Raw genomic sequence first — 23,474 nt, 5'->3', positions numbered from 1 at the left:
AGGGGGCTATTCTGAAAAATTTATAGCAAAAGTTGAAGGGAAAAGGAGACGCTCGCCCTGTTTCACTCCAGGACACACACAATGGTCTGGACGGTCGGAAGGGAGGAGAGGAGGAATGAGGCATCTCCTCTCTGAATGAGTGTGGGCAGTGTGGTGTAGTTGGGGACAACCGGTGGTCGTTTATCCTCCGGTGTGTGTGCGCGTATGTGTGCGTATAAGGATGGCGGTGGTGAAAACCGGTTTTTGATGCGCGAGAAAGTGACGTGCCACCCTCCCACCTTCTCGCCCTTTGCCACGAGCCTCCTGTCAACTCACCCAAGTACTTGGTGATCTGTGCACCTTTACGCGCGAGCTGTGCGCGTATCACCGAGTGCCTGTTTGCTCACTCTGACTGCAAGTCTCGCGGGATATAAAGGAAATAAAAGGGTGATTGCAAAAAAATATTGGAGGAAAAAAAAAACCCACCACCCCCACCCCCCACCCCACCCCCCCCTAAAAAAAAACAAAAAAAAAACCCCACCGATTAAGACAAACAGGAGCCGCCTATATGAAGATGCTGATGTGTGACCGCGGCGTCCAGATGCTCGTGACGACGGTGGGCGCGTTCGCCGCCTTCAGCCTCATGACCATCGCCGTCGGTACAGACTACTGGCTGTACTCGCGCGGGGTCTGCCGCGTGAAGAACAGCGGCGACAACGACACGAGCCGCAAGAACGAGGAGGTGATGACGCACTCCGGCCTCTGGCGAACCTGCTGTCTGGAAGGTACGTGATCAGTCTGACTGACTGGCTGCATGTCTGTCTGTCCGTCGGTCGGTCTGTGCTCGTGTCTGTCTCCCTTATGTGTCTGTGTGTGCGTGCGTTCCTCTCTCTCTGGCTCTTCACGCAAAAACACACCCTGTCTCCCCTGCTGTCTGCTTCCATCTAATACCATTGGTGCACCCAGTGTGTGTGTGTGTGTGTGTGTGTGTGTGCAGAGTGTGACAGCATCCTATAATCCCTGTAACTCAGTTCTTAAGAAGCTGTACTTCCCCGAGTTCACCCTTGCATCTCTCCCTCCACCACAGAATAGAGCACAATAGAGGAGATGTGACTGTCATCATGCTGCATAGCTGAAGGTACAAATAAACCCCAAACAGGCACAAACACAGACAGCTGGCAGCGTTATCAGCCAGTCAGCTGCACCCTCACTACCAAGTACCTCAATCTCCAATGATGCCAGGAATCCTGCACACAATGTTGTTGGAATTCTTGTTTTCTTGTTGCTGGAAGTCATGAATTACGGCCATTTGACAGGGTTTTGTAGCCTGAGCGGTTCTGCGACTGGGTGTTCATTTGACTACTACCTGTTGACTGAAAGCAGTCATCTTTTTGCTGCAGTAGTTATGTAGAGCACAGAAAAGAATAAATGATAAAAAAAGGTGGATTTGTGCTTTTGCAGAAATTGTTGATGGATTTTCTTTGACGTAAAACATTTAAAAATTACTCCATGAACTGCTACACTCACCACATATGTGTGGATATTGCTCTTTGTTAATCCTGAAGACACTGTAGTCACGTCTAGTGGAGGAATTCTCCAAATGTGATGGTCAACATTGTTTAAATGAGCCTGTTGTAAAGGAAACTGCACTTGCATACAATCTTGTGCTTGTATGTCACTGTGTACACCATGTGAACATCAACCCATTTGCAATAATGCACCAGAGGGCAAATTGAGAGCCAGACGACCACACCCTCACATTCGCACCACACCTGGGAAAAAAAAAACATTTTAAAGGGCTGTTTCTTCCAGGAATAATGCTGTATCAATTTGGCCTCTAAGACATCACTTAATTGGAAAAACTGCAAAGTAGCATGTAGCCTAGCACATTATAAGTCAGAAAACAGTATGGATGCAGTGAAGTATGTTCCATCCACAAGAGCAGCAGAAGTTCCTCCACACACTTTAGTTTTTGTGCTGGAAAAACAACATTAAAATTGTGTCTATGCAAACATGTCACACTTTGCGCTGCCTGTGTGAATTGGGATCCTCAGGATTTCACCAGAACACTGACCTGGACTGGACCTGTAAGTACTTCCACTCCACAACTCAGAAGATTCCTAAAGTCTGAGGTAAATGTGAAGCAGCACATCTCTTTAAAGAGCAGCTAACAGAAGACACTGTGGACACAACAATCCATTCATCGTCTATGCTGCTTTAACCAAATCAGGGTCAAAGGGTGCTGGAGTTAAATCCAGTATGATTATGGGTGAAGGCAAAGTACACCCTGAACACATCGCCAATCCATCCCAGAACAAACAGAGAGAGGCAGAGACACACTAACATGTTAATGCAAATGAGTGATTCAGAGTCGGCTGCTGATTGTTTGCTACACAACTAATGTACCAGAGGTTTTGAAGAATAATAATTCCAGTCACGATGATAGTGTAAAAGTCATAAATATAAAGGCCAACATTGGTTTATTTCTTCTTGGCTCAGATTATTGTGGGTCATGTAGTTCACACAGACCTGGATACAAGCCTCTGTAGCCACGCTGGCAACGGTGCAGCTCTGCTGAGGTCCGCTGATGTTGTCTTCTAAAATACTACCATCATCAGAGGGCTCGTTCTCCAGAAACCATGAATGTTTGGACAAAAATTCCTGGCACCCGAGAGCGGTAGTACAGTCTTGACCGAGGTAGTAAACCAACCGGCAAACACGGCCTTCCCTAGAGTCACTGGTGCACACAGCTAAAACCACAGTGGCTTGGAGAAACAGCTTGCTTCCCACAACAGCTGGATCTTGAGCATAACATGCAGCAGAATACTAAAACACCACAGGTGACTCTGGAATTTATTTGTGTTTTGCAATCAACCTGTAAAAGTTGTGGCATTTTATGGGAAACATAAGGTTTTCTGGAGGTGTAATTTGTCTCTGTGGTTGGTCGTTAGTTCCACTTTCTGTGTCTGAAGGAAAAGGAGCTCAAAGATGCAAGTGAGAACACCAAGAGTAAATTATTCAACTTGAATATCTCTCTATAAGAGCATGACTATTGTTTAACAATTGTTTCTTTAAAGCTAATTTTCACATTTGTTACGAGTCAAACGTCACAGAAAATAAGGATTATTCCTGAATTGTGATTCAATGTGATATATTCAGTGTAAACGATTCTCTCAAATTCTGCGCAGCAAGTAATTATTTATATTGTAAAATATATATTAAAAATTATGCAGTGCCTTCGGTGTGTGTGTGTGTGTGTGTGTGTGTGTGTGTGTGTGTGTGTGTGTGTGTGTGTGTGTGTGTGTGTGTGTGCGTGTGTTTGTTTGTTTTATCGCAAGATCCAACCATTTCATTCTGGAGGGCATGGAAGGCTATTAGAGAAGCCAGATGGCACAGGTATCAGGCTTTATTGAAAACACATCCTCATTTGCATAAACACACACACACACACACACACACACACACACACACACACACACACACACACACACACACACACACACACACACACACACACACACACACACACACACATGCACTTTTAATTGGATGAATAAAAAGACAAGTTCAAGGATATTCCCAAGCCACCAAATAAGGACAGCTTAGGGAGCAGTAGGCCACGTTAACACAATGTCAGCACAATGACATGCACACACCGACACACACCGAAAGGCTCACATGCGAGAAACAGAGGAACATGCAGATGTACAGTACATGTATGCACCCATGCAAACTTAAGACAATTATGCACTTGAAGTGAAGTTCTCTTACCTCTTTTGTTATTCTGTCCATCTTATCCCCATTCCACTCGTTCCCAGGTCCCTGCTCGCCTTGCTTTTATAATTTATGAATGCCTCATAAACCATCAGGAAGTAGATGTCTGTACATGTGGAATCCACTCTGCCCGACATCGGCAAATGAGTGAAAGAATGAGAGAGGGGCCCTTCGCGAAACATATATGCAGTATCCTTGCAGTGAATGCACGGATCAGTCATGCTGGTTGGAATATAATATTCAGCACAATTTATTTAACAGTCATTATGGGGGTAGAGGGAAAAGACGCTACGATTCATCTCGCCACATCAAAGAAAACAATAAAAAAAAAATGATACTTGCTCTAAACATAATTTACAAATGAGCTAATAATGAGCTGTAATAGAACTGACCCCATTTACATGGCGTTATCTGGAGATCTAATCTGGATAAAGAAAAATGTGTCTTAATAAAAGTCCTGGTTCATTTTTTATTTTTTTATTTTGTTCAAAGTGACTTAAGCAAGGTGTAAATGCAGCTTTTACAATTGAGTCATTTATAATGACGAACTCAATCTCATCCAGTTTTAAGCTCAGTTCCTTGTTTCCCGCCTCTCTAAAACCCTTCAGCCATGGCTCCACATGAGCTATCGCTTTTAATCTGTGTTTTACACGATGACTTGATATCCATTTGAAAAGTTCTTTTGGGTTTATCTGTCTTATGACCGGATTTTGGGAAATGTATAATGAGTGCTTCAGCACCATTTTTTCCCCCAGATGTCTCAAACTTTCAATGCCTGAGACTTATTTGGTATTACTGTGCATTTTTGATGATACTGAGAAGCTCAAGTTACAAATGTGTGACACATTCGTCTGAGCGTATTGTCATACTGCAGCAATCCTGTATGCAAATAAAGCTATATCTTCCTGTCTTATAGTAGTTTTGAAAGTACGTATGCTAAATCCTGTCAGCAGCAAAAAGGCAGTAATGAAATGGTTAATTTCCAAAATCTCCTCAACACAGTTGAGTGTTGGTGTCTCTTTTACTGCTTGCTGGTACTCTGATTGGCTGATGCTTGATTGTATAATTCTAAAGTGAGTCACGGGTTTGTTTAGTTTTCATCTTGGTAGCTTTGTATTGCCGGGTAGTTGTATTAAAGGTGTTATGGTGGGCTGTGCTGACGGCAAACATACACCACAAGCATTTCTTTGTGACATGACAGCCATACAAATGTGTTGGAAGACCCATCTGCTAAAAACAGGCTTCCACATTACTTTGTGAATTGAATAGTTTCACACTCTCTGGTGTTTTTTCATGGAGAATATTCAAAATCGAAGAAATAAAAACGTCTCTTTCAAAAAGAACCTTTTAAAGATCTCTTTGCTGTGCAAAATGGTTTATTTTCTGTTGTTTTACCATAAGCGACAGGGAACCTTGGAAAAATGCGTAATGTCCAAACTGCAAATCAGCACAATGCAGTTCAGGTAACAGGACAGGACATTAATTACGGGGAGGGGATGCAAATTCGTGAATGGGGGAGAATTATGTACGGTGTTGTGGGTTTTCAATGTATGATGCTATCTGTGCATTTTTTCTGCCAGATGAGTGTGTGTGTGTGTGTGTGTGTGTCTGTCTGTCTGTCTGTCTGTCTGTGGTCACGTAGGGAATTCTTGCACGCAGTGAGTGTTTGTGTCTCTGCAGGTGCACTGAAGTGTTGTGATAAATGAGCATGAGGAAGCCAGGAAATGAGAACAGGGATGGAGGAGGGGAGTGGTTGGAGGACAAAAGCAAAGCATGAATGAAGAGAAACCAGAATGTGCATGAATGAAACAGGAGAGAGTGGTAGGGGGGCGAGTGAGCGGGTGGTCGAAAAGTGATGGATGAGCTGTGCGTGGCCTCCGGTTCAGGTGAACCTCCAGAGAGTGTTTGACCACATCGGAGATCTGAATGATCACCGAGCAATAGAGAGGAGGGTTTTTAAAAAGAGATGGGTGCGAGACTGGTTTCTCAGGTGGCTGCAGAAAGAAGGAGAGAATGAGAGAAGACGGGGGTGGAGGTCCTGGAGTGAAGAACGGAGCGAAATAAAGTGGCTACGGCATTGGGAGATTGGCATAAATTAAAGATGTGGGGTGGTTAAAAAGAAGGAAAAATAAAAACAATCAGCTTACAGAGAGGGACTCAAGGGATAATGATAGAGGAGGTAAGAGAAAGGGTTTGAAGATCATTTGAGAAGTATAAAGAAAAAAGCCAAGGAGATGAGAAGAAGGGGCGAGATGAAGAAAGGAAACATGGCTCATATGGGCCAGTAAAGAGATTGAACAAAAGAGGTAGAAACCTCTTGAAAAACGATTTGCAAAGGTGGATTAAATTGAAAGAGTTTCCACAGACAGCATAAAACAAGGCACTAAACATGTGGAATCATAGCGATTTTACATGTCGAGTAAAACAGAACCTTCGCTGCAAGAATGCATCGCCCTTGTTTACTCCAAAACAATCCCAGTAGATTAACAAGGACCAAAATTCATGTCGCATCATTTTTGTCAAGCCACCTTGCAGTTGCTGCCACACAAACAAACTATAAACCAAATGAAAGCAAAGATTCAAAGCCACGATGCAGCGCTCGGGGAGCTGGGGGGGGGGGGTCAAGGGTCAGGTTGTGACCACAATACCAGCCTGTCGACCGTGGGATTCAAACTTGCGAACATCTGATCTCATGTCTGTTAAAATAGAGAAAATAATGTTCTTTTGTGAGCCCGAGTAACCATCTCCTAATCTTGCAGACAATTTTAATTTTACTTTTGTCAGGGAGCCTCATTGAAATTAAAATCTGTTTTGCAAGTCGAAGAGAAAGCAGCGACATTTCTCCTTCTGCCATGGAATCTATTCATGGGGGGGGTTTTTTCAAGTTGGAGATCTTTCGACCAATGATTGTACAAGCAAGGGTCAAATGTGTCCAAACCAAGGAAGTAATGACAATAAATAAATAAATAAATGAAATCAGATGAACTGAAAACTGTGTTTTAATAATAACACAGCAACACAAGTCTTTCCCTTTACTGACATTCAGACTTCTAGAAGTTGTCACAAAATACGTTTTGTGACAAGTGGGCATATTTCTTTATAATACTAAAACTACTTGAACGAACCTCTTTATGGACCTCTCGTCTCTTGAATTTTCTCCATTTCCTGAGGACATGATATCACTTCAACACCTCACAGGAAGTTCTTCATATTTAACACAATCATGGGCAAACTGATGAGGATTTGAGTTAAAACTCAAAGGTCGAGATCATGACGTGATTGTACAATTTCTTGTTAAATTCCTCTGTAATATCCCTCTGGTGGTGCAGTTTCGACCCAGGTTTGAATTCCAGTTGAGAACAAGGTTGTAAAGACATGTCATGGCCATCCCTGAAAGAAAGCGGCTAAATAGACATTAGTATTGTCTGTTATGTAGTCTCCACTTCGCTGTAACATTGAGTTCTGATGTAGTGTATGTCTCTTTGTATTTTCCAAAGCTCCTTGGAGGAAGGATGGCAAAATTTTTTGCCCTGTTGGTGTGTGTTAAAATAATTTAGGTAGGCAACAGTGAACTTCTAATAGACGCTTTTGTTTAACAAAGTTTATGTTTTGAGAACGAGACTGTAGGTATAATCTTCTTGTGTCCAAACCCTTTTAGCCGTGCACTGAGCAACAATCACTGAAACAAGCTTATAAGGCGACAATGAAAAACAAGAGGAGATGAGTGGAGGAATATAATGGGATGAATGACTGTGTTTTGTAAATACGAATAGAAAAATAAAACGGACTAAAAGAGAGACGGCGAGATTTGAAACAAGAGCATACAGTAGATGTTTTTGAGAAAAGGAGAGAGGACACGGTTGTTTCAGGAAGAACAAACTGAGAAAAGGGGGAAAGAAGAGAGGGAACAAGAGGAGGTGTGCAACCGAGCAGAACCTGCCTCGTTCTCTTTCATCAGCCATCACCGTGGAAACTAGCCTCTTCCTCTCTCTCCCTCTCTCACAGCTTCTCTCTTCTTTGCCTGCAAAGAGGTAATCAGAGCGGGTGAGCGAGGTAGAGGCGCAGTGAGAAGAGGAGGGAGAGAGAGGGAAAGCGGCACAGTCACCCAGACTGAGCTGTCAGAGGCGCTCCGAGGAAACAAGCAGTCCAATTTGCTCTGCTTTTCAACTTTCTTTCCTGTCCCCTGCTCACTCCCTCCTCTGCCGTTATCTAGTTGACAAAACCATTAAAATTTTGACTGTGTGGGTTTCTGTGTGCACGCTGTTGGCTCTGCACAGGCCACTCACATGCAGCTTTGGGAGTACATGCCAACTGATGGGGGTTCGCTCACCCCACACTGAAGCAATGCTCCCCGCAAAAACCGCAGCAGCGATCGTTTGCTCAAACATTCAAAAAGGCCGTGTTTTCATTTTAGGAGCACTGGGGCTTTGCTGACCCTTAAAAAACAGTAGAGAAAGCTGCATGAATTTTCCATATGCTTCATGTCTATGATTTGAATCATCTCTTGGCTTTAATCAAGATTTTGACATTGCTAACAATGACGGAACAAGATATCAGCCAATCAATTGTTTTGTTTAAACCGAATGTATCTAATTGTCGTGTAATAGTTCAACACTTTCTGGATTGCGTGCTGAAGAAAGTTTATGTCTGAACCCTCAAACTCCATCTCCACCCTTGAAGTCACATTCACAGGGGTTTTTTGTTGTTGTTTATTTAGTGAAATTATTTCTGTTTCCAACTGTGACCATACTTGTATTGCCATTTTCTGCTATGGACCGAGGTAGAAAGAGAAAGACAGAATTCCATTTCACAGGATGTGATGGTCTGTCACATCTTGTTAGACGCTTTCGGTTTGTTTAAACTTCAATAAAACTGCACTCGAGTTTGTGTGAAAGTCCTTCCTTCCTAGAGAATTTAGTTTGATGCATACTCAGTTGCAGGTACAGTATGTCCACACTTTAGACCAAACACACCGGGGTTTGAGTGATCCAACAATCCTACCTGTTTTATTTTTTTTCCCAAACAAATGAGTTGACATACATCGACAGAACAACAATGAGCTACACACCCTCACGTCTGTGGACAATGTGAAATCGCCAATTAATTTATCGTGCAGATTTTTGAAGCTGAATCAAATGCTACAGAAATCAGACCAGCTGTCCACAGAACAGTTTGAACAGATGTCGTCTCACTCTTCAAACTGGATTCTTGGAACTTGTACTTACTTGCAGAGAACACCAGTGTCTCCCAGAATCTGTAAAGCAAACCTGATTTTTTTATTTATTTATTTGACAACATACATAACATGGCAATAGGTGTCACAAATGCATATTTGCCATCAACTGATCATTCTTTGTTGGATGTTATTACACAAGTTGTCTCAATGTTCTTTATGGGAATGTTGTGTTTAATTGGGATTCAGTAGTTGACCGACTTCAGCGCTGGCCTCTGCAGTGCACGTGCACGGTACACGCAGGAGAGAGTTAGATCAAGGACAAACATCTGGCACCTCATGGCTAGTTTGTCACAGTCATGGGGTCGATCTGGATTCACAGAGTTGTTTTTGTTTGTCTCCTTTTTGACCTTGTTTTGAGGCACCATTTTTTTTTTTTTTTTGCAGGGTAAAATGCTCCGTGTTTAGTATGCCTCCCACATCACGCGCCTGTATTGCAACAAAACGAATGAGATTTTTAAAGGAAAGAAATACATGTTTTTTTGTCTATTTTATTAGAAGTTGAAATAAGATAATATAATTAACATGTAGTTTGTTTTTATAGGTGTTTAGTATCATGAAGCACTCTGGATAGAATAGGAATTATTATTATTATTATTATTATCATTATTATCATTATTATCATCACTAACAATGCCTTGTGGTTGCAGTTGCAGATAGGTGGGTTCACTGTGCATGTGGGAAAGTAATTTTGTCCATGTATGCACATTCTTTGCATGTGTACATCAATTTGCTGTTAGATCAACTGTCAAAAAAAACTGTAAATGAGCAACCGGCTTTGTGGCTTTGTCTTTGAAAGACAATCATAGGCATCCACCACACATGCTCACAGTTGACTGCCCAGATACAGAGTCTTATATATTGTATCAGATCATCCTTTTGCACACTCACAGTTGCTATTCTTCATGTGTAAGTGCGATCACATTGTCAACTGCAAGTCAAACTGTTTACCACAGAGCAAATGAAGATATTTGCTGTGTAGAGCGCTATGAACAGTGACTCATAAAATGCTTTACATAGCACTTTCATATCACATAGATGCTGACAGATGATAATGAATCACAGCAGCTGATTTAAGGTTTGTTGGTATAAAAAAAACGTGTTCGGTGGAGTGTGCAGTGGCATTGTTGTTTATACTCTTGCGTCATATGTAGAATGTCCTCAAGCTCAGGTCAGGCTGGTGGGCCTTTCCACATGGAGTTTGCGTGCATGCTCATGGTGTACTCTTACACTGTTACTAGTAACTCTAAATAGCCGTGTGTGTCTGATTCTTGGTGTTTGCAATGGACTGCGTGTATCCTGCAGCTACCTGTCGTCTGGGATCAGCTTATCTGGATAAGATCAGCCATTTATTTTGTAGACAATTCTTGTGTATTCTATCAAAATACAAACATATTAGGTTGTCCTCTAATACTGCTAAATATCCCAACTAACTTTTAATTTGACTTTTGGCTAAATGTAATAGGTAGGTCTTCAGAGCAACCTTTCAGTGTCAAGGTGTGTGTAAGTCTCAGATAGAAGACCGTAGTTGCTAAAGAAACTTCTGCCCACTTGAAGCTTGACCAAATGACTTTTGTTGCATCTTCTTAAGGGATATAATTAAAAGTCTCATCGTTAAGCCTTCTTTAAGAGATTTGGACCCATTCAACTAGAATTTCTGAAATGAAAAAGCTCCAAAAGCACTGTTGTATGGAGCAACATAACAGTGTTTTCTCCCGTCCTGAATGAGACGAAGGTGTAGGTCTGTTTGAACGATCTCATTAATCTTCTGCGACTCAAAAAAAGATTTTCTTTTGGAGGAATGTGGGCACTGATTTTAATTAAGCAATATCTTAATCCCATAAGCTCATATTGAGGGGTTTTAGTTTAACCAGCCACTTGAGTGCCCTGCATTTGAATTTTATATATGCTCTCTTTGCCTGCGCACTGTTTGTGTGGTTGTTTGCTTCAAACAACTTTTCAAACGTTAGGCACATTTTGATAGTGAGTCTATCACATGACCAGGAAAAAAAACCTTATAACTGGGAGTAATTTTTGAATTGATGAGATTTACACGTCAAAAGAATTTAATATTTGTCTTTGTATATTACGTTTCTATGTGAAATGAACAAACAAAGCTACCTAAACTTCCTTTAAGGAAATGTATTCACTGTTGCTCACGGTGTTTAGTTTTAGTCTCTCTATGACTATTTCTGCTTTTCTCTTTTACCTCTACATGTGAGCCAACAAGTTGAGGGATATTCAAATAAGCCACCGTGCTCTGAAAGGCTAATATTGTTGAAGTCCAGGGCTATAGCATAATCAGCCTCAATTAACATTTGTTCACACAATACGTCAGCTGAGAGAGAGAGCGAGGAAAACGTGAACCAAGAAAATCAAAGGACCACTGGGGTAAAGAGGTATCAGTGGTTAGAACTGAGATCAAATGGAAAAGAAAAAACAACAGTGAAATAGGGTGGATGTATTCAAACGTACAAACTTGCAGCTGCATATAGAGTAGTTGTAGTTTACATTTTCTGACCCGTGTGTGTGTGTTTGTGTGCGCGTGCGTGCGTGCGTGCCTGCGTGCGTGCGCGCATAGGTGGTGTCATAGGCTGGTTGTGACACTTGACATAAGTCTATGTGACAGGTTCTGACTCACTTTGTGATACAGCATTTCGAAGGTAGCTCACCAAAGCATCACTGAGGGGTACAAAATATGTGACTCATACGTGCCAACCTACACACACACACACACACGCACGCACGCACGCACACACACACACACACACACACACACATTTTTTTTTTTTCCAGCTACCTCGGCAGCAGAGCAGTGACAATGCGTTTGACTGACAGTGATCCAGATCTGGACTGTTGGACTGCTACCTGGTCCTTTTTATTTATTTCTCTCCAGTGATTGCTGACGTTGTTTTCTTGTGTGCTGTGACAAGCTGCAGGCCTCAAAACTGGAACAGGACAAGGCAGAATTAAAACAATAAAAGTGACGGATACGCAACAGTTTAAAAATGGTGCAAAATCCTATATGCCACTCCAAATGTATACTGTAATTTGTAATATGTGTGTATCTGAAATTGTGACCAGTGGATGTTATAAATGATATCTTATTTTTCAACTCTCCCAAATATACAAATGCAAATATCTAAATTTGCATCAATGCCTCCTCATAGGAGCAGGCTGGATACACCAAAAATATTCAATGTTTTTCTTATTCGCACAAAACACTCAATGCAAAAAATAGTGTTTTGAGTACACGTTAACTTTGTTGTTTACTCGCATCTGAGGCACTCAGGCCATGTGTTCCTTCTGAGGACATGAATCTTTAAAAACTGTTCAGTATCAACAGACGCTGGACTGTTTTAACTCAAGCAGAAACCAACAACTGATGATATCCTGAAAGAAAGAAATATTCTTAAAGCTCCTGGATCGCGTATCCAAAATACACTGCAGATTTATACTGACTGGAATTTAGTCTTACCTGTTTTGCAGATTATTATACAGATTCAAAAAAATATGTCAATGGAGTGTCAAAGGCTTTTTCTCTTTTATTTTTTTGCTCTCTCAGCAGCATTTTTGGGCACAAGGTCAGATTGTCATTTCCTACATAAGAATGTAATTGCATGTTATGAATGTGTGATTACCAAGCAGTAAGGAAAGTGAAAGCTTTTGCTCTCAAATGAAACCAGCTGCTGTGTATTGACAACAAACTGATGGTTTGACAGCTTACTTCTGTGGAATAAAAGAGGTTTTGATCATTTGTGACTGTTGCTGTCCTCATGTGAGGGATAAGTTAATATTGACGTTATTGCTGACACATGGAGCTGGAGATGCACAGTGACTTCCTGCCACTGTGCATCTCTAGCTCCATCTGTCAGCAATGAAGATGTTTCTGTAAACTCTAAAGAAATACTCAAATGTGAGCAGCACATGACTTGCATGACTGGTGATTTAGCGCAAATCGAAATTGTGAGTATCTATAATACTGTGCATCCTTTAGATAGAAAAACCCTGTGCGGTTGCCTTATGGCCTGTTTTTTGTTAATCAGTCATGAAATATGGCTATATATATGTGTGTGTGTGTGTGTGTGTGTGTGTGTGTGTGTGTGTGTGTGTGTGTGTGTGTGTGTGTGTGTGTGTGTGTGTGTGTGTGTGTGTGTGTGTGTGTGTGTGTGTGTGTGTGTGTGTGTGTGTGTGTGTGTGTGTGTGTGTGTGTGGGTGAGTGCCTGAAAGAACCCTAATGTGTGGTTTGTTACTCACACATAATTGTAATGAGGACACTGACCTGGAGGTCCAATACACTTGTCCTAATGATGTGTGTGTGTGTGTGTGTGTGTGTGTGTGTGTGTGTGTGTGTGTGTGTGTGTGTGAGAGAGAGAGAGAGAGAGAGAGAGTGGACGTAGGTTGATTTTTCAGTTATTTTTAGCCGGAGTCTGTTTTCTATGAAGAACAAGTAAGAATGACATCATCATGCGCTCAAGTGTATTTTAATGAGCGTCTATGTGAGTAGGCAGCATCTGCAGGTGTGTGTGTGTGTGTGTGTGCGTACGTGCGTGCGTGTGTGCGCGCGCGTGTGTGTGTTCATAAGCTTCACCCATATTTTATTGTGTTGAGACCGTTTGCTGCTCCATACATCAAAATGGTTCGATACGAGCCCATTCATTTAAAAGCCAGGAGGTATAATGAATTTCCCAGTCGCCTGGCACAAGGCAGCTCTGATTGATGATGTTTTACACCTTGATGCATCCAATCGCAACAGTTCAACTCACAGTTACCTTTGGTGACTTTGCTTGTATTATCCAGTTCAGCTGGGCCATATTAAACAGGAGAATGGTTTTCTGTATTTCCTGTTGTCAACAGTTCTGATGTAGCGTATCCTCTTTTGTTGAAAAGCTATTCCAACACATCACTGAGTCACACATACAGTATATGCATGCGTGGGTGCGTGCGGACAACAAATCAGTGCTTGTTGCTTATATTAATGCTGATCATAGCTATAGACGGAAGAAAATATTTTTCTTGAACGATATCATTCATTTCATGGATTATAAAATATTAGTAGGTACTAAAAATTAACAGGCTCTTTTAGGTTAAATTCACTCAGTTGAATGTCTTGTTCCATCTGACAAACACTCCACATTCTCCAAAATGTTCAGTTTTTTATCAAATCTGTTTAATTTACTGTGACTGCTGGGATTCCCTGAACTCCACAGTTGAAATTAAATGAAATAATAAATGTAAATAAGAACATGTATATGACATTAGACTACGATTTTTTTATTTTTTTTTGTAAAATAAATAAATAAATACATTTTTAAAAACTACAAGCTTGTACCAAACCCTACTACTGCGCTCAAGATGCAATAATCTCCCTCTTGAGCTAAATTATCGTCACAGCAGGGGATTAATCACTCATTTCTGTCTCCCAGAAAAGAAATGTCTCAATGCCATACACATACCTTTCCTCGAGTATAGTCACTTTTGTAAGAATGTGAGATTTCATGTCTTTTTTCTTTAATACAGGATATAAACGCCGGTTGGAATCCAATGAGTATAAAATGCATTGTAAGCAGCCAGCTGAAGGCTTTTACTGTGTGTGTCGTGTTTCTCTTCAAAAGTGACTAATCCACTAATTCTGTAAAAGGTATTCTGAGAAAACATGTATTAAACTCACATCACAAATTGCAGCCGAGTTATGATGGAATATGGTAACTTACTGCATAATTTATATATCTGGTTTTCAGAATTGAATTGCTGAAAAAAATTCTCCAAAATTAGTCTTTTAACATCAGCACAGTTATACTATCAGTACAGAAACTGTACTGAATGGAGCTTGTCCTGTATCTTCCAGTGTTAGTGGGAAAAGGAGAAACTAATCTGGTGCAGATGTTCTTGAGATGGATGGACTAAAGGGCAAAAGGAGTATTTAAAAAAAGACAACAGTTTGCATATCTGGAATAATAACGTTATACAGCTCTTCTTCTTGTCTGTTGCATGATTTGGATACTGCTCCACTACACCTCAGTCAGGCGAATGGACTGTCAATGAGATTTTTATTTTTCTGTCATTTCTTTTAACAATTCTCTCCATTGTAGAATTCAAAAGGAGTCAGCCATTACAACTGATGGGACCAGACAAATGGTTCTTTAAACAGCTTCTGATTTGCTGAATTTTGACTGTTTGTGAAGATTAACATGTGTTAAATGATGTCTGAATTTGACACGATTAAAAATCAGGATGTCAAAGGAAGTAATTAATAAAAAATATCCAAGTGCTGCATTTGAGAAAATATACACAGATGATACGATGCTGACCCTTGTGTTTAGTCATTGAAAAAGTGTAAATGATAGTAAGGTATTTATTCATATTAAAATTCTAGAAATTATTACTTTATTAAGTCTACAAGCAAAAAGATCCTGTAAAAGTCTTTTTTTAATCCTTGTCAATCAGTGTCTCAATCAGAGGTTACTTTCAGTCTCTGACTGCATGAGATGGATGAATCAATTTATGAATGATTTTCTGAGTGTGGGTACTGGAAAGAAGCTCTTCATGTGCAAAGAAGCAATTAGGTTGAGTCGTTCATTTGTTCATTGCCAGCCTCCATCCTCTCGTTTCTCTCTAATTCTCCCGTGGCATTTCACCACCAAACTTCTTTCAACTGGCACTTCCTCTCTCTTCATCCTTCTTCGTCTCTCTCTCTCTCTCTCTCTCTCTCTCTCTCTCTCTCTCTCTCTCTCTCTCTCTCTCTCTCTCTCTCTCTCTCTCTCTCTCTCTCTCTCTCTCTCTCTCACTGCTCTACCACTTCATTCCTCCTCAGTCCCGCTCTCTTTCATAGCCCCTGTGGTGTTGACCATGTGTGAATGGGACTGAATGATGGGTGGGAAAGAGGCTACATGCAGTGTCGTCACACACACATACACGCGCGTGTGTGTGTACGTGTATGTGTGTGTGTGAGTGTGAGTGCGTGCGTGCGTGCGTGCGTGTCGAGAAGGATGAGTCACTCTCTGCATGACACACGGTAAACTCGTAGGAGACTGCATCCTCGTCAATACCACACGCGCGCATGCACACACACGCACACACACACACACACACACACACACACACACACACACACACACACACACAGAACCCAGATAAAGGAGGCTTTTACTTACATCCATGATTGATAGTATTCATGTATTGTTTTAATGAGCTTGGTTTGTACACTTGATGTCTGCAGTTTAGCGGCGGTGTGATGTCTTTTAACTTTGCCTGTGTGTGTGTGTGTGTGTGTGTGTGTGTGTGTGTGTGTGTGTGTGTGTGTGTGTGTGTGTGTGTGTGTGTGTGTGTGTGCACGTGCGCGCGTGCTGGTTGTGAAATGGCTTTTCATTAGTGTTTTCCACACATAGCCTGAAGGCTACAGCTCTGTCTTGCTTCATCTGTCATCCCTCTGTCTCTTTTTGTTTCTCTCTCTCTGCTTGTTTTTCTGTTTTTGTCGTTTCCACATCCACTTGTGTTCATGTTCAGTCTGCCAAAATTGTGATTTGATGCAGTACAATTACAACGGGAAGTGACTGAATGGCAGCCCCTATATCTACTGGCATAGGGTTCATGTTTGACATTTTAATTTCTAAATTGTTTTAACCAAAACATAACTGACACTTTAATTTACTCACCAAAGTAGTTGTACCCATTAGTGCGGTGCAAACCCACACTATTCACTGACAGGGACCTATTGTGTGTTTCAGCCATACATTCATATAAGATGTGGCTAAAATTTAATTTAACAAAAAATTGTTTGAGGATCAAATTCAGGCTTCTGCCAAAAAAAAAAAAAAATGAGCTGATGTGCATTGGTTCAGGAACCAGTGTTACATAAATTCAAATCAATAATTTTTTTTTAAATGTAGTGGAGGCCCATATCATACTATTATGGTGATGTCTGAAATTTATAAATTTTTATTATAATACATTTGAAGCTCCTCTGGATTTCCTGCCAATAGACACATCAGTGAAGTACTTTAAACTTTTATAGTTGACTTAAATCAACACACATGATCTAAGTGGGCGATAAATGAGGAAGCTCTCTTTGGCGTGAATTCATTTTTCCTCCACTGACAATTTATAAAACACAAGGAATTGAGCTGTTGCTTTGTGTTTTTATCGTTCAAAAGTAGAATCTCACCGTGTGTGTGTGTGTGTGTGTGTGTGTGTGTGTGTGTGTGTGTGTGTGTGTGTGTGTGTGTGTGTGTGTGTGTGTGTGTGTGTGTGTGTGTGTGTGTGTGTGTGTGTGTGTGTGTGTGTGTGTGTGTGTGTGTGTGTGTGTGTGTGTGTGGTTAAAGAAACATTCATCCTCCTCATGAATATTTTCTTCTTATGAAATAACAAAGATCTGACCTGATCTGTGGGTTTCGTCTGCAGGAACCTTCAGAGGTGTGTGCAAGAAGATCGATCACTTCCCAGAGGATGCTGACTATGAAGCGGATGCTGCTGAATACCTCCTCCGTAAGTTTGACACCAGCGCAGTGTGCGTGCATATGCAAGCAGATCCACAGTTTTTACGGGACAGCGATGCCATTTTTACAGCCCGTCTGACACACTATACATCCCAGCTGACTGGTCGGAGGACTGACACACCCAGACCCTGACACTATCTCATCTCGTGTTCTTCTTGGGGACCAACAGCAAGTGTTCAGATGTATGGAGCCCAAACTGGACAGGGAGAGCCTGCCAGGAGAAATGAGGAGGAAACTTGGCTCCTCCAGGGCTTGAAGCCCCCATAGCCAAATGACACTTTCGATGTGTCCTTTGATAAATGATGGACAGAGGCTTCTGAGGGAAACAGGCAAGAATAATGCTCTTTAAAAGCTACAAGGTAACACAAAAAGTCAAAGTTGCTTCATTTAATTTACCTTAAACATGAAATACCAGAGGTGAAAATAGTACTTCAAAATTGGTACTAAAGTGCAACTACTGGTACATTGCTTTGGTTACAAGAGGAGACTCTTAGAAAAAAATACTGTATTATCTGTATTTAATGCAATGTCAATGATGACCAATAAATTCAATTCAGAAAATCTTCACATTCAATTTCTGGACAATATATATATAAAAAATAATAATAATTCAACTGCATAAAACTGCATGTAGTTTTATGAACAAACTTTAAAGTATGAATTGATTTTTTTTTTTTGATAAGAGTTTTGGCAGTGGTAACATGTTTGATTACTTCAAACTGGAGACAAACTTGGTAGAAAGTTGTGATTTCACATGAAACAGATTACTTGATGTAACTTATGCAGGTAGCATGAGTAAAATGACATACCCCCAATTACAAAGACACTACTTAATTACATATATTTGAGTATTTATTTTTCATTACTTCATTACCCTGTTGAATGAATGTATTTGATTGGCTCTCATATGCATATTATGATTGTCTCTCTCTTTAAGCATATCTGCGGTTGACCTGACTGTCCTTTAATTAAACCGAATCAATCTGGATTTATCTAAAAGGTTGAGTTGGGTACATTTGGTAGAGAGGAATTCAAAGCTGATGGGATTATATAAGGGAGGAAGTTGTCAAAGTGTAAATGTGAGCTTGTGTTCATCTCTGCAGACGGGAGATTAGTCAACGTGTCGGATATAATGAAAAAAAAAGACTTAAAAATAAATAGGAAGATTGTATCAGGAAACACATGAGGAAATTTTCTTTCTTAAACATTTTTTTGATGAGAAAATGACAGATGCGAAACGTGGGGCAACCTCGTTTTATCCAAACACAGCCGAAGCGTAATAGGACAGAAGGATGAAAGATGCAGCTACATAGATAGAGAGAGAAGGGATGTGGTGAAGAGCAGAATGGAGGGGGCTCTCTGTTCTTTTTCCTCGCTCTGTAAACAGACAGTAAAGATGGACGCAGTGGAGAGAGAAAAAAAAGCAGCACCAAGAAAGGGGAAAAAAAAAAAAAAAGAGAGGAAAATGGTTTCAGCCTGTGCCTCTTTTTCATAGCTCCACTGAACACAGAGTAACATCCCCAGAGGCGCCCAATTAGATCACAGGCCTCAGAGGCAGCCAGCCAATAAGGAGCAGGGACCTAGTGACCGGCATTTCATACAGCCCAGGGGTGTGGGCCACAGGGGCGGGGTTTGTTCACTCTTTTGCTGCAGCTGTCAGTCAAGGAAAAATTACCCCCCCCCCAAAAAAAAACTTAACAAATAAAAAAAACCCAACGCAAATGAGAAATACAATTACTGATTTGTATAAATATTTTACAACCTGTAAAGCATGAGTACTACTCAGCTTTACACCACGGTCTAAAAATACTCCGCTCAGCAAGCTGTCTGCAAACATCCTTCAATATGTTATCACATCGTGCACACATATGGGGGCTCTGACAAATATTTCACTCCTACTGCAGCCTCGCTTTCACATTCATCTCCTCTGCTATTCATTTTTTTTTTTTTTTTGCCTTGCATATGTCAGCGGCGCTCTCCATCTGTCTTGGTTTTTGTCCATCTTTTCCTTCCTCATCCGTCTCTCGCACTCTCGCTCTTCCTAGCAGGGTCTCTGAATGCTTTAAACATGTTCTGAATTCAGACTCAGTCAGGCATGTGGCAGCACACTGGCCTCATGCGCGGCTCGCCTGTGAGCGTGCGTGCGGTCGGACGTGCGTGTGCCATTCATTTCCTGTTGTTTGAGCTCTGTTGTTCATCTTTCAAGGTGAAATTAATCACAGAATTCATGATTCTGAAAGGCAACCTCTCACCAGCGCACCAAATGTCTTCGTGAAAGTGCCTCAACTCTTCGTCGCCTTGTGTGTGTATTGTGTGCAGGTGCTGTGCGTGCCTCCAGTATCTTTCCCATCATGAGTGTGGGCCTGCTGTTCCTCGGGGGGCTCTGTGTGGCGGCCAGTGAGTTTTACAGGAGCCGACACAACGTCATCCTCAGTGCAGGAATCTTCTTCGTCTCTGCAGGTTAGTCACCACCGGGCCTGTGTGTGTGTGTGTGTGTGTATGTGTGTGTGTGTGTGTGTGTGTGTGTGTGTGTGTGTGTGTGTGTGTGTGTGTGTGTGTGTGTGTGTGTGTGTGTGTGTGTGTGTGTGTGTGTGTGTGTGTGTGTGTGTGTGTGTGTGTGCGTGTGTGTGCGTGTGCGTGTGCATGTGTGTGTCTCTGGGTATTTATCACTGATGTAGGGACCTGAAATCACATTATAGGAAGTTGACTTCATTGTGATAAAGGTAAGGACAGCCACACCAGCCACAATGATCCTCAGGCTGTGGAAAAGTACATATTTCTCTGATATTAAAACATGTAAGGAAGCTTTTTTTTTGGAAAATTCTGTGGCCTGGATCACTGCTTTCTCGGTTTATTCTCTATGTTGTACGGATTGTGCATGATACAGAGGATCACTAACCATGGGCCTGGACTTGTTTTTGTAGATGCACTGGAATTCTGTGGATCATTGTTTGCTTTGTTTAAATATATAAATAAGTCATTTTCTCTCAGCCCCAGCTGGCTTGTTTTCAACATATCATCTGAGTTTACCTTTTTTGTTCTGCTGTGGTCTCCTGCAATTAGTTATCAGAGAGCAAATAAGAAAATACATCTGCCCAGACAACGTACCAAGAACAGACTGCAAGGATGAAAAAAGCGAAAGAGTGAATTTATATAGTTTTTGTGGAATATGTGTCAACCTTTAAAACATTTTTTTAATATTTTTGGCCTACAAACCAAAATAACATGTTGGCTTCACCACGTGTCTTCAGCTGAATATATTGACTGAATCAGCCATTAGACGGACCCAAACAGTGCTGACAGTTAATGTGTCGCAGCATTACAACTCTGGGCACACTATTAATACCACTGTATTCAAGAAGTAACTGACCTGTACACAAGTTCCCTCTGCTGTGCATATTTTCAGTAATTATATCAAGATTTAGGAATGAATATGTGGAAATCTGACGGCTGCAATGAAGATATATTTACACATAAATAATCAAATTTCTCATGCATTCCAAAGGATTGTTTTTTTTTTTACAGATTATTCCAACTGTGATGATTATTTCTTTAGAAACAAGAATGATTTTGGTGAAAGGAGTTTATCATGCTTGAATCTTGTGTGTGTGTGTGTGTGTGTGTGTGTGTGTGTGTGTGTGTGTGTGTGTGTGTGTGTGTGTGTGTGTGTGTGTGTGTGTGTGTGTGTGTGTGTGTGTGTGTGTGTGTGTGTGTGTGTGTGTGTGTGTGTGTGTGTGTAGCTGTGGCACCAGTTGACACCACGGGCAAGGTGCAGCATTCCAATATTTGTTGAGGAGCCCCTTCAAGCATCTAAAGCACACAGAAGAGCCCGTGTGTGACACTAAAGTGGGTGCGATGGGACACAGAGTAGTTGATTAATCAATCAGCAAGATCACCATGACGGCAGTCTAATAAACTGTGAGGATGCTAGAATGTAAACACGCATAATTCACTCCATGATGCCGACACTTGGAGTCGGTCATACACTCTCAACGTAACACACAACATACACGCACGTTTGCCCCTGACGCGCACGCCGGGTGGATGAAAATTGCTGTTCAGTGCGATGTTTCAGGTCCCACCGGGTCTTGTTGCAAATTCATGAAGCTAAAGTGGTAATAATTTACCACAAGTATGTGGAGCTGTTTCTGGTTAATTACAGATGGCTAATTGTCCTCATTCTGTGAATCCCACCACACTGCATGAACACAGTACTCTGGACCAATGATATGGAATAAGAGAGACCAGCTGTGTGCTTTGACTCTCTCCAGTGTTTCATTCAATCTCCTCTCCCTTCTTAGTCAACATTTGGTTTATTTCACTGGGTTTCTTCCTGATTTTTCATCACTTTCCTCCACTTGTTCTGTCTCTTTTCTTTCCTTTTAATATGTTATTCACTCTTATTTGCACTGGCACCAATTCCAAGTCAACATTGCAGGGATCAACTTTGTAACGTTCATTTAGACAACCACAAACTCTGAGATAAACAATTTTGCCAATGCCAGTTTATGTCAAAAATAGAATTTTTTTTTGGTCCAGGGATTCCAAAATATGTTCAAAAATTCCATATTTTACCTTATATATGAGGGTGTATTTCTCCAGTATTCAACTAAGCATTACTAAGGTATTATTGGGGAATGCAACTTCCTCAGACTTTGTCTTCTTTTTCTTCCAGGACTCAGTAACATCATTGGGATTATCGTCTATATCTCAGCAAACTCTGGTGACCCAGGCCAGAGTGACAGCAAGAAGTCCTACTCTTATGGCTGGTCCTTCTATTTTGGCGCCCTTTCATTCATCATGGCAGAAATGGTCGGCGTGCTGGCTGTGCACATGTTCATCGAGAAGCACCGTAAGCTACGGGCCAAGTCTCGCACCGAGCTCATCAAAAAATCCGCCTTCAGCCGTATCCCTTCCTATCGCTACCGCTTCCGGCGCCGTTCAAGCGTGCGTTCTTCCGAAGCCCCCAGCCGCGACGCCTCGCCACTCGGGAAGGGCGGTTACACGGGGCCCGCCGCCTCCGAGATGCCCATGTACACGCTGAACCCACGAGAGCCCGGCAACGCAGGAACCAAATCTGGTATGGGTGGGCTGCTCAACTCTGAGCGGGAGTTCCTCCAGAGCAGCACGCTCACTAAAGACTACAGCAAGGACCCCAACCGCAGGACCACGCCTGTCTGAGAGGTGCTGGCTGTAGATATCGCCCAGTTAGAGAATCAAAGAGGAGGATGAGACATGCAGGGGGCGTACGAGTAAAAGCAGGGGACACACAGGGTTAAGGGGTGGGACGGGGGTTTGATAAACTTTGACTGTGAACTGTGAACTTTTAGCCTTTGAACTGTGAATCCTGAGCCCTGTGAGAGTTTCAGTGTGTGTAGCAGGGTCAATGTTGATGGAGAAGTTGTTCCCAACTCCACTTCACCACACATCACTGTTGTCGTACCTGTAACTCCTTTTAAAAGAAGGCACGTGCAATTTATGTTCATAAGCTTTATGTTCATAAATTGACATTATGGCATTTTGTAAAGGGGAAAACAGTCTAAAAGATTAGTGAGTGGTCTCCAGTTTGGGACAACTTCTTCAGAAAATTAAACTAATGTGAATTTAAGGAGGAGGAGAAAGAGGCGACAGACAGTGTGTCATCTTTGACCTTTGACCTCTTTTTCTCCAGAGTTTTTGGGGAGCAGCAGAGTTGGATCAGTGAAGGAAGCAGCCTTAGAGCTCCACGCTGACTCTCTGATTGTTATAATGTTTAAAAGTGAGGCGATTACAACACCTCGTCATTGGGATTGATTCATTTTCAGTTCAATTGGGTCTCAAACAGAAACTGAAGATACAGTTGATCCATTTATGGCAGCACATCTGTGGCACTTGTATTTTTTTTCTATTGATATTGTGTATATATAGTCCTTTCATATTGTTTGATTTTGTCATGGAAAAGCTCACTTCACGACTGCCTGAACTGAACATGAATTGAGCCCTTTCCCAGTGAC

At 41.5% G+C, this 23,474-nt stretch overlaps 1 protein-coding gene across 1 annotated transcript; it reads left to right on the top strand.

Annotated features, from left to right (window-relative positions):
- Positions 1 to 547: 547 nt before the first annotated feature.
- cacng3b (calcium channel, voltage-dependent, gamma subunit 3b) lies at positions 548 to 22,662 on the top strand (the record flags this gene model as incomplete). The annotated part of the gene is made up of 4 exons (XM_080511637.1): positions 548 to 764; positions 17,387 to 17,470; positions 19,801 to 19,941; positions 22,157 to 22,662. The coding sequence occupies 4 exons, from the start codon at positions 548 to 550 to the stop codon at positions 22,660 to 22,662; spliced, it is 948 nt and encodes a 315-aa protein (XP_080367763.1).
- Between the last annotated feature and the right edge of the window lie 812 nt (positions 22,663 to 23,474).

Source organism: Blennius ocellaris (genome assembly GCF_963422515.1).
Source record: "Blennius ocellaris genome assembly, chromosome: 16".
NCBI classification, from domain to species: domain Eukaryota; kingdom Metazoa; phylum Chordata; class Actinopteri; order Blenniiformes; family Blenniidae; genus Blennius; species Blennius ocellaris.
The sequence above is the reverse complement of the archived record's forward strand: the minus strand, read 5'-3'. Positions and strand labels throughout refer to the sequence as shown.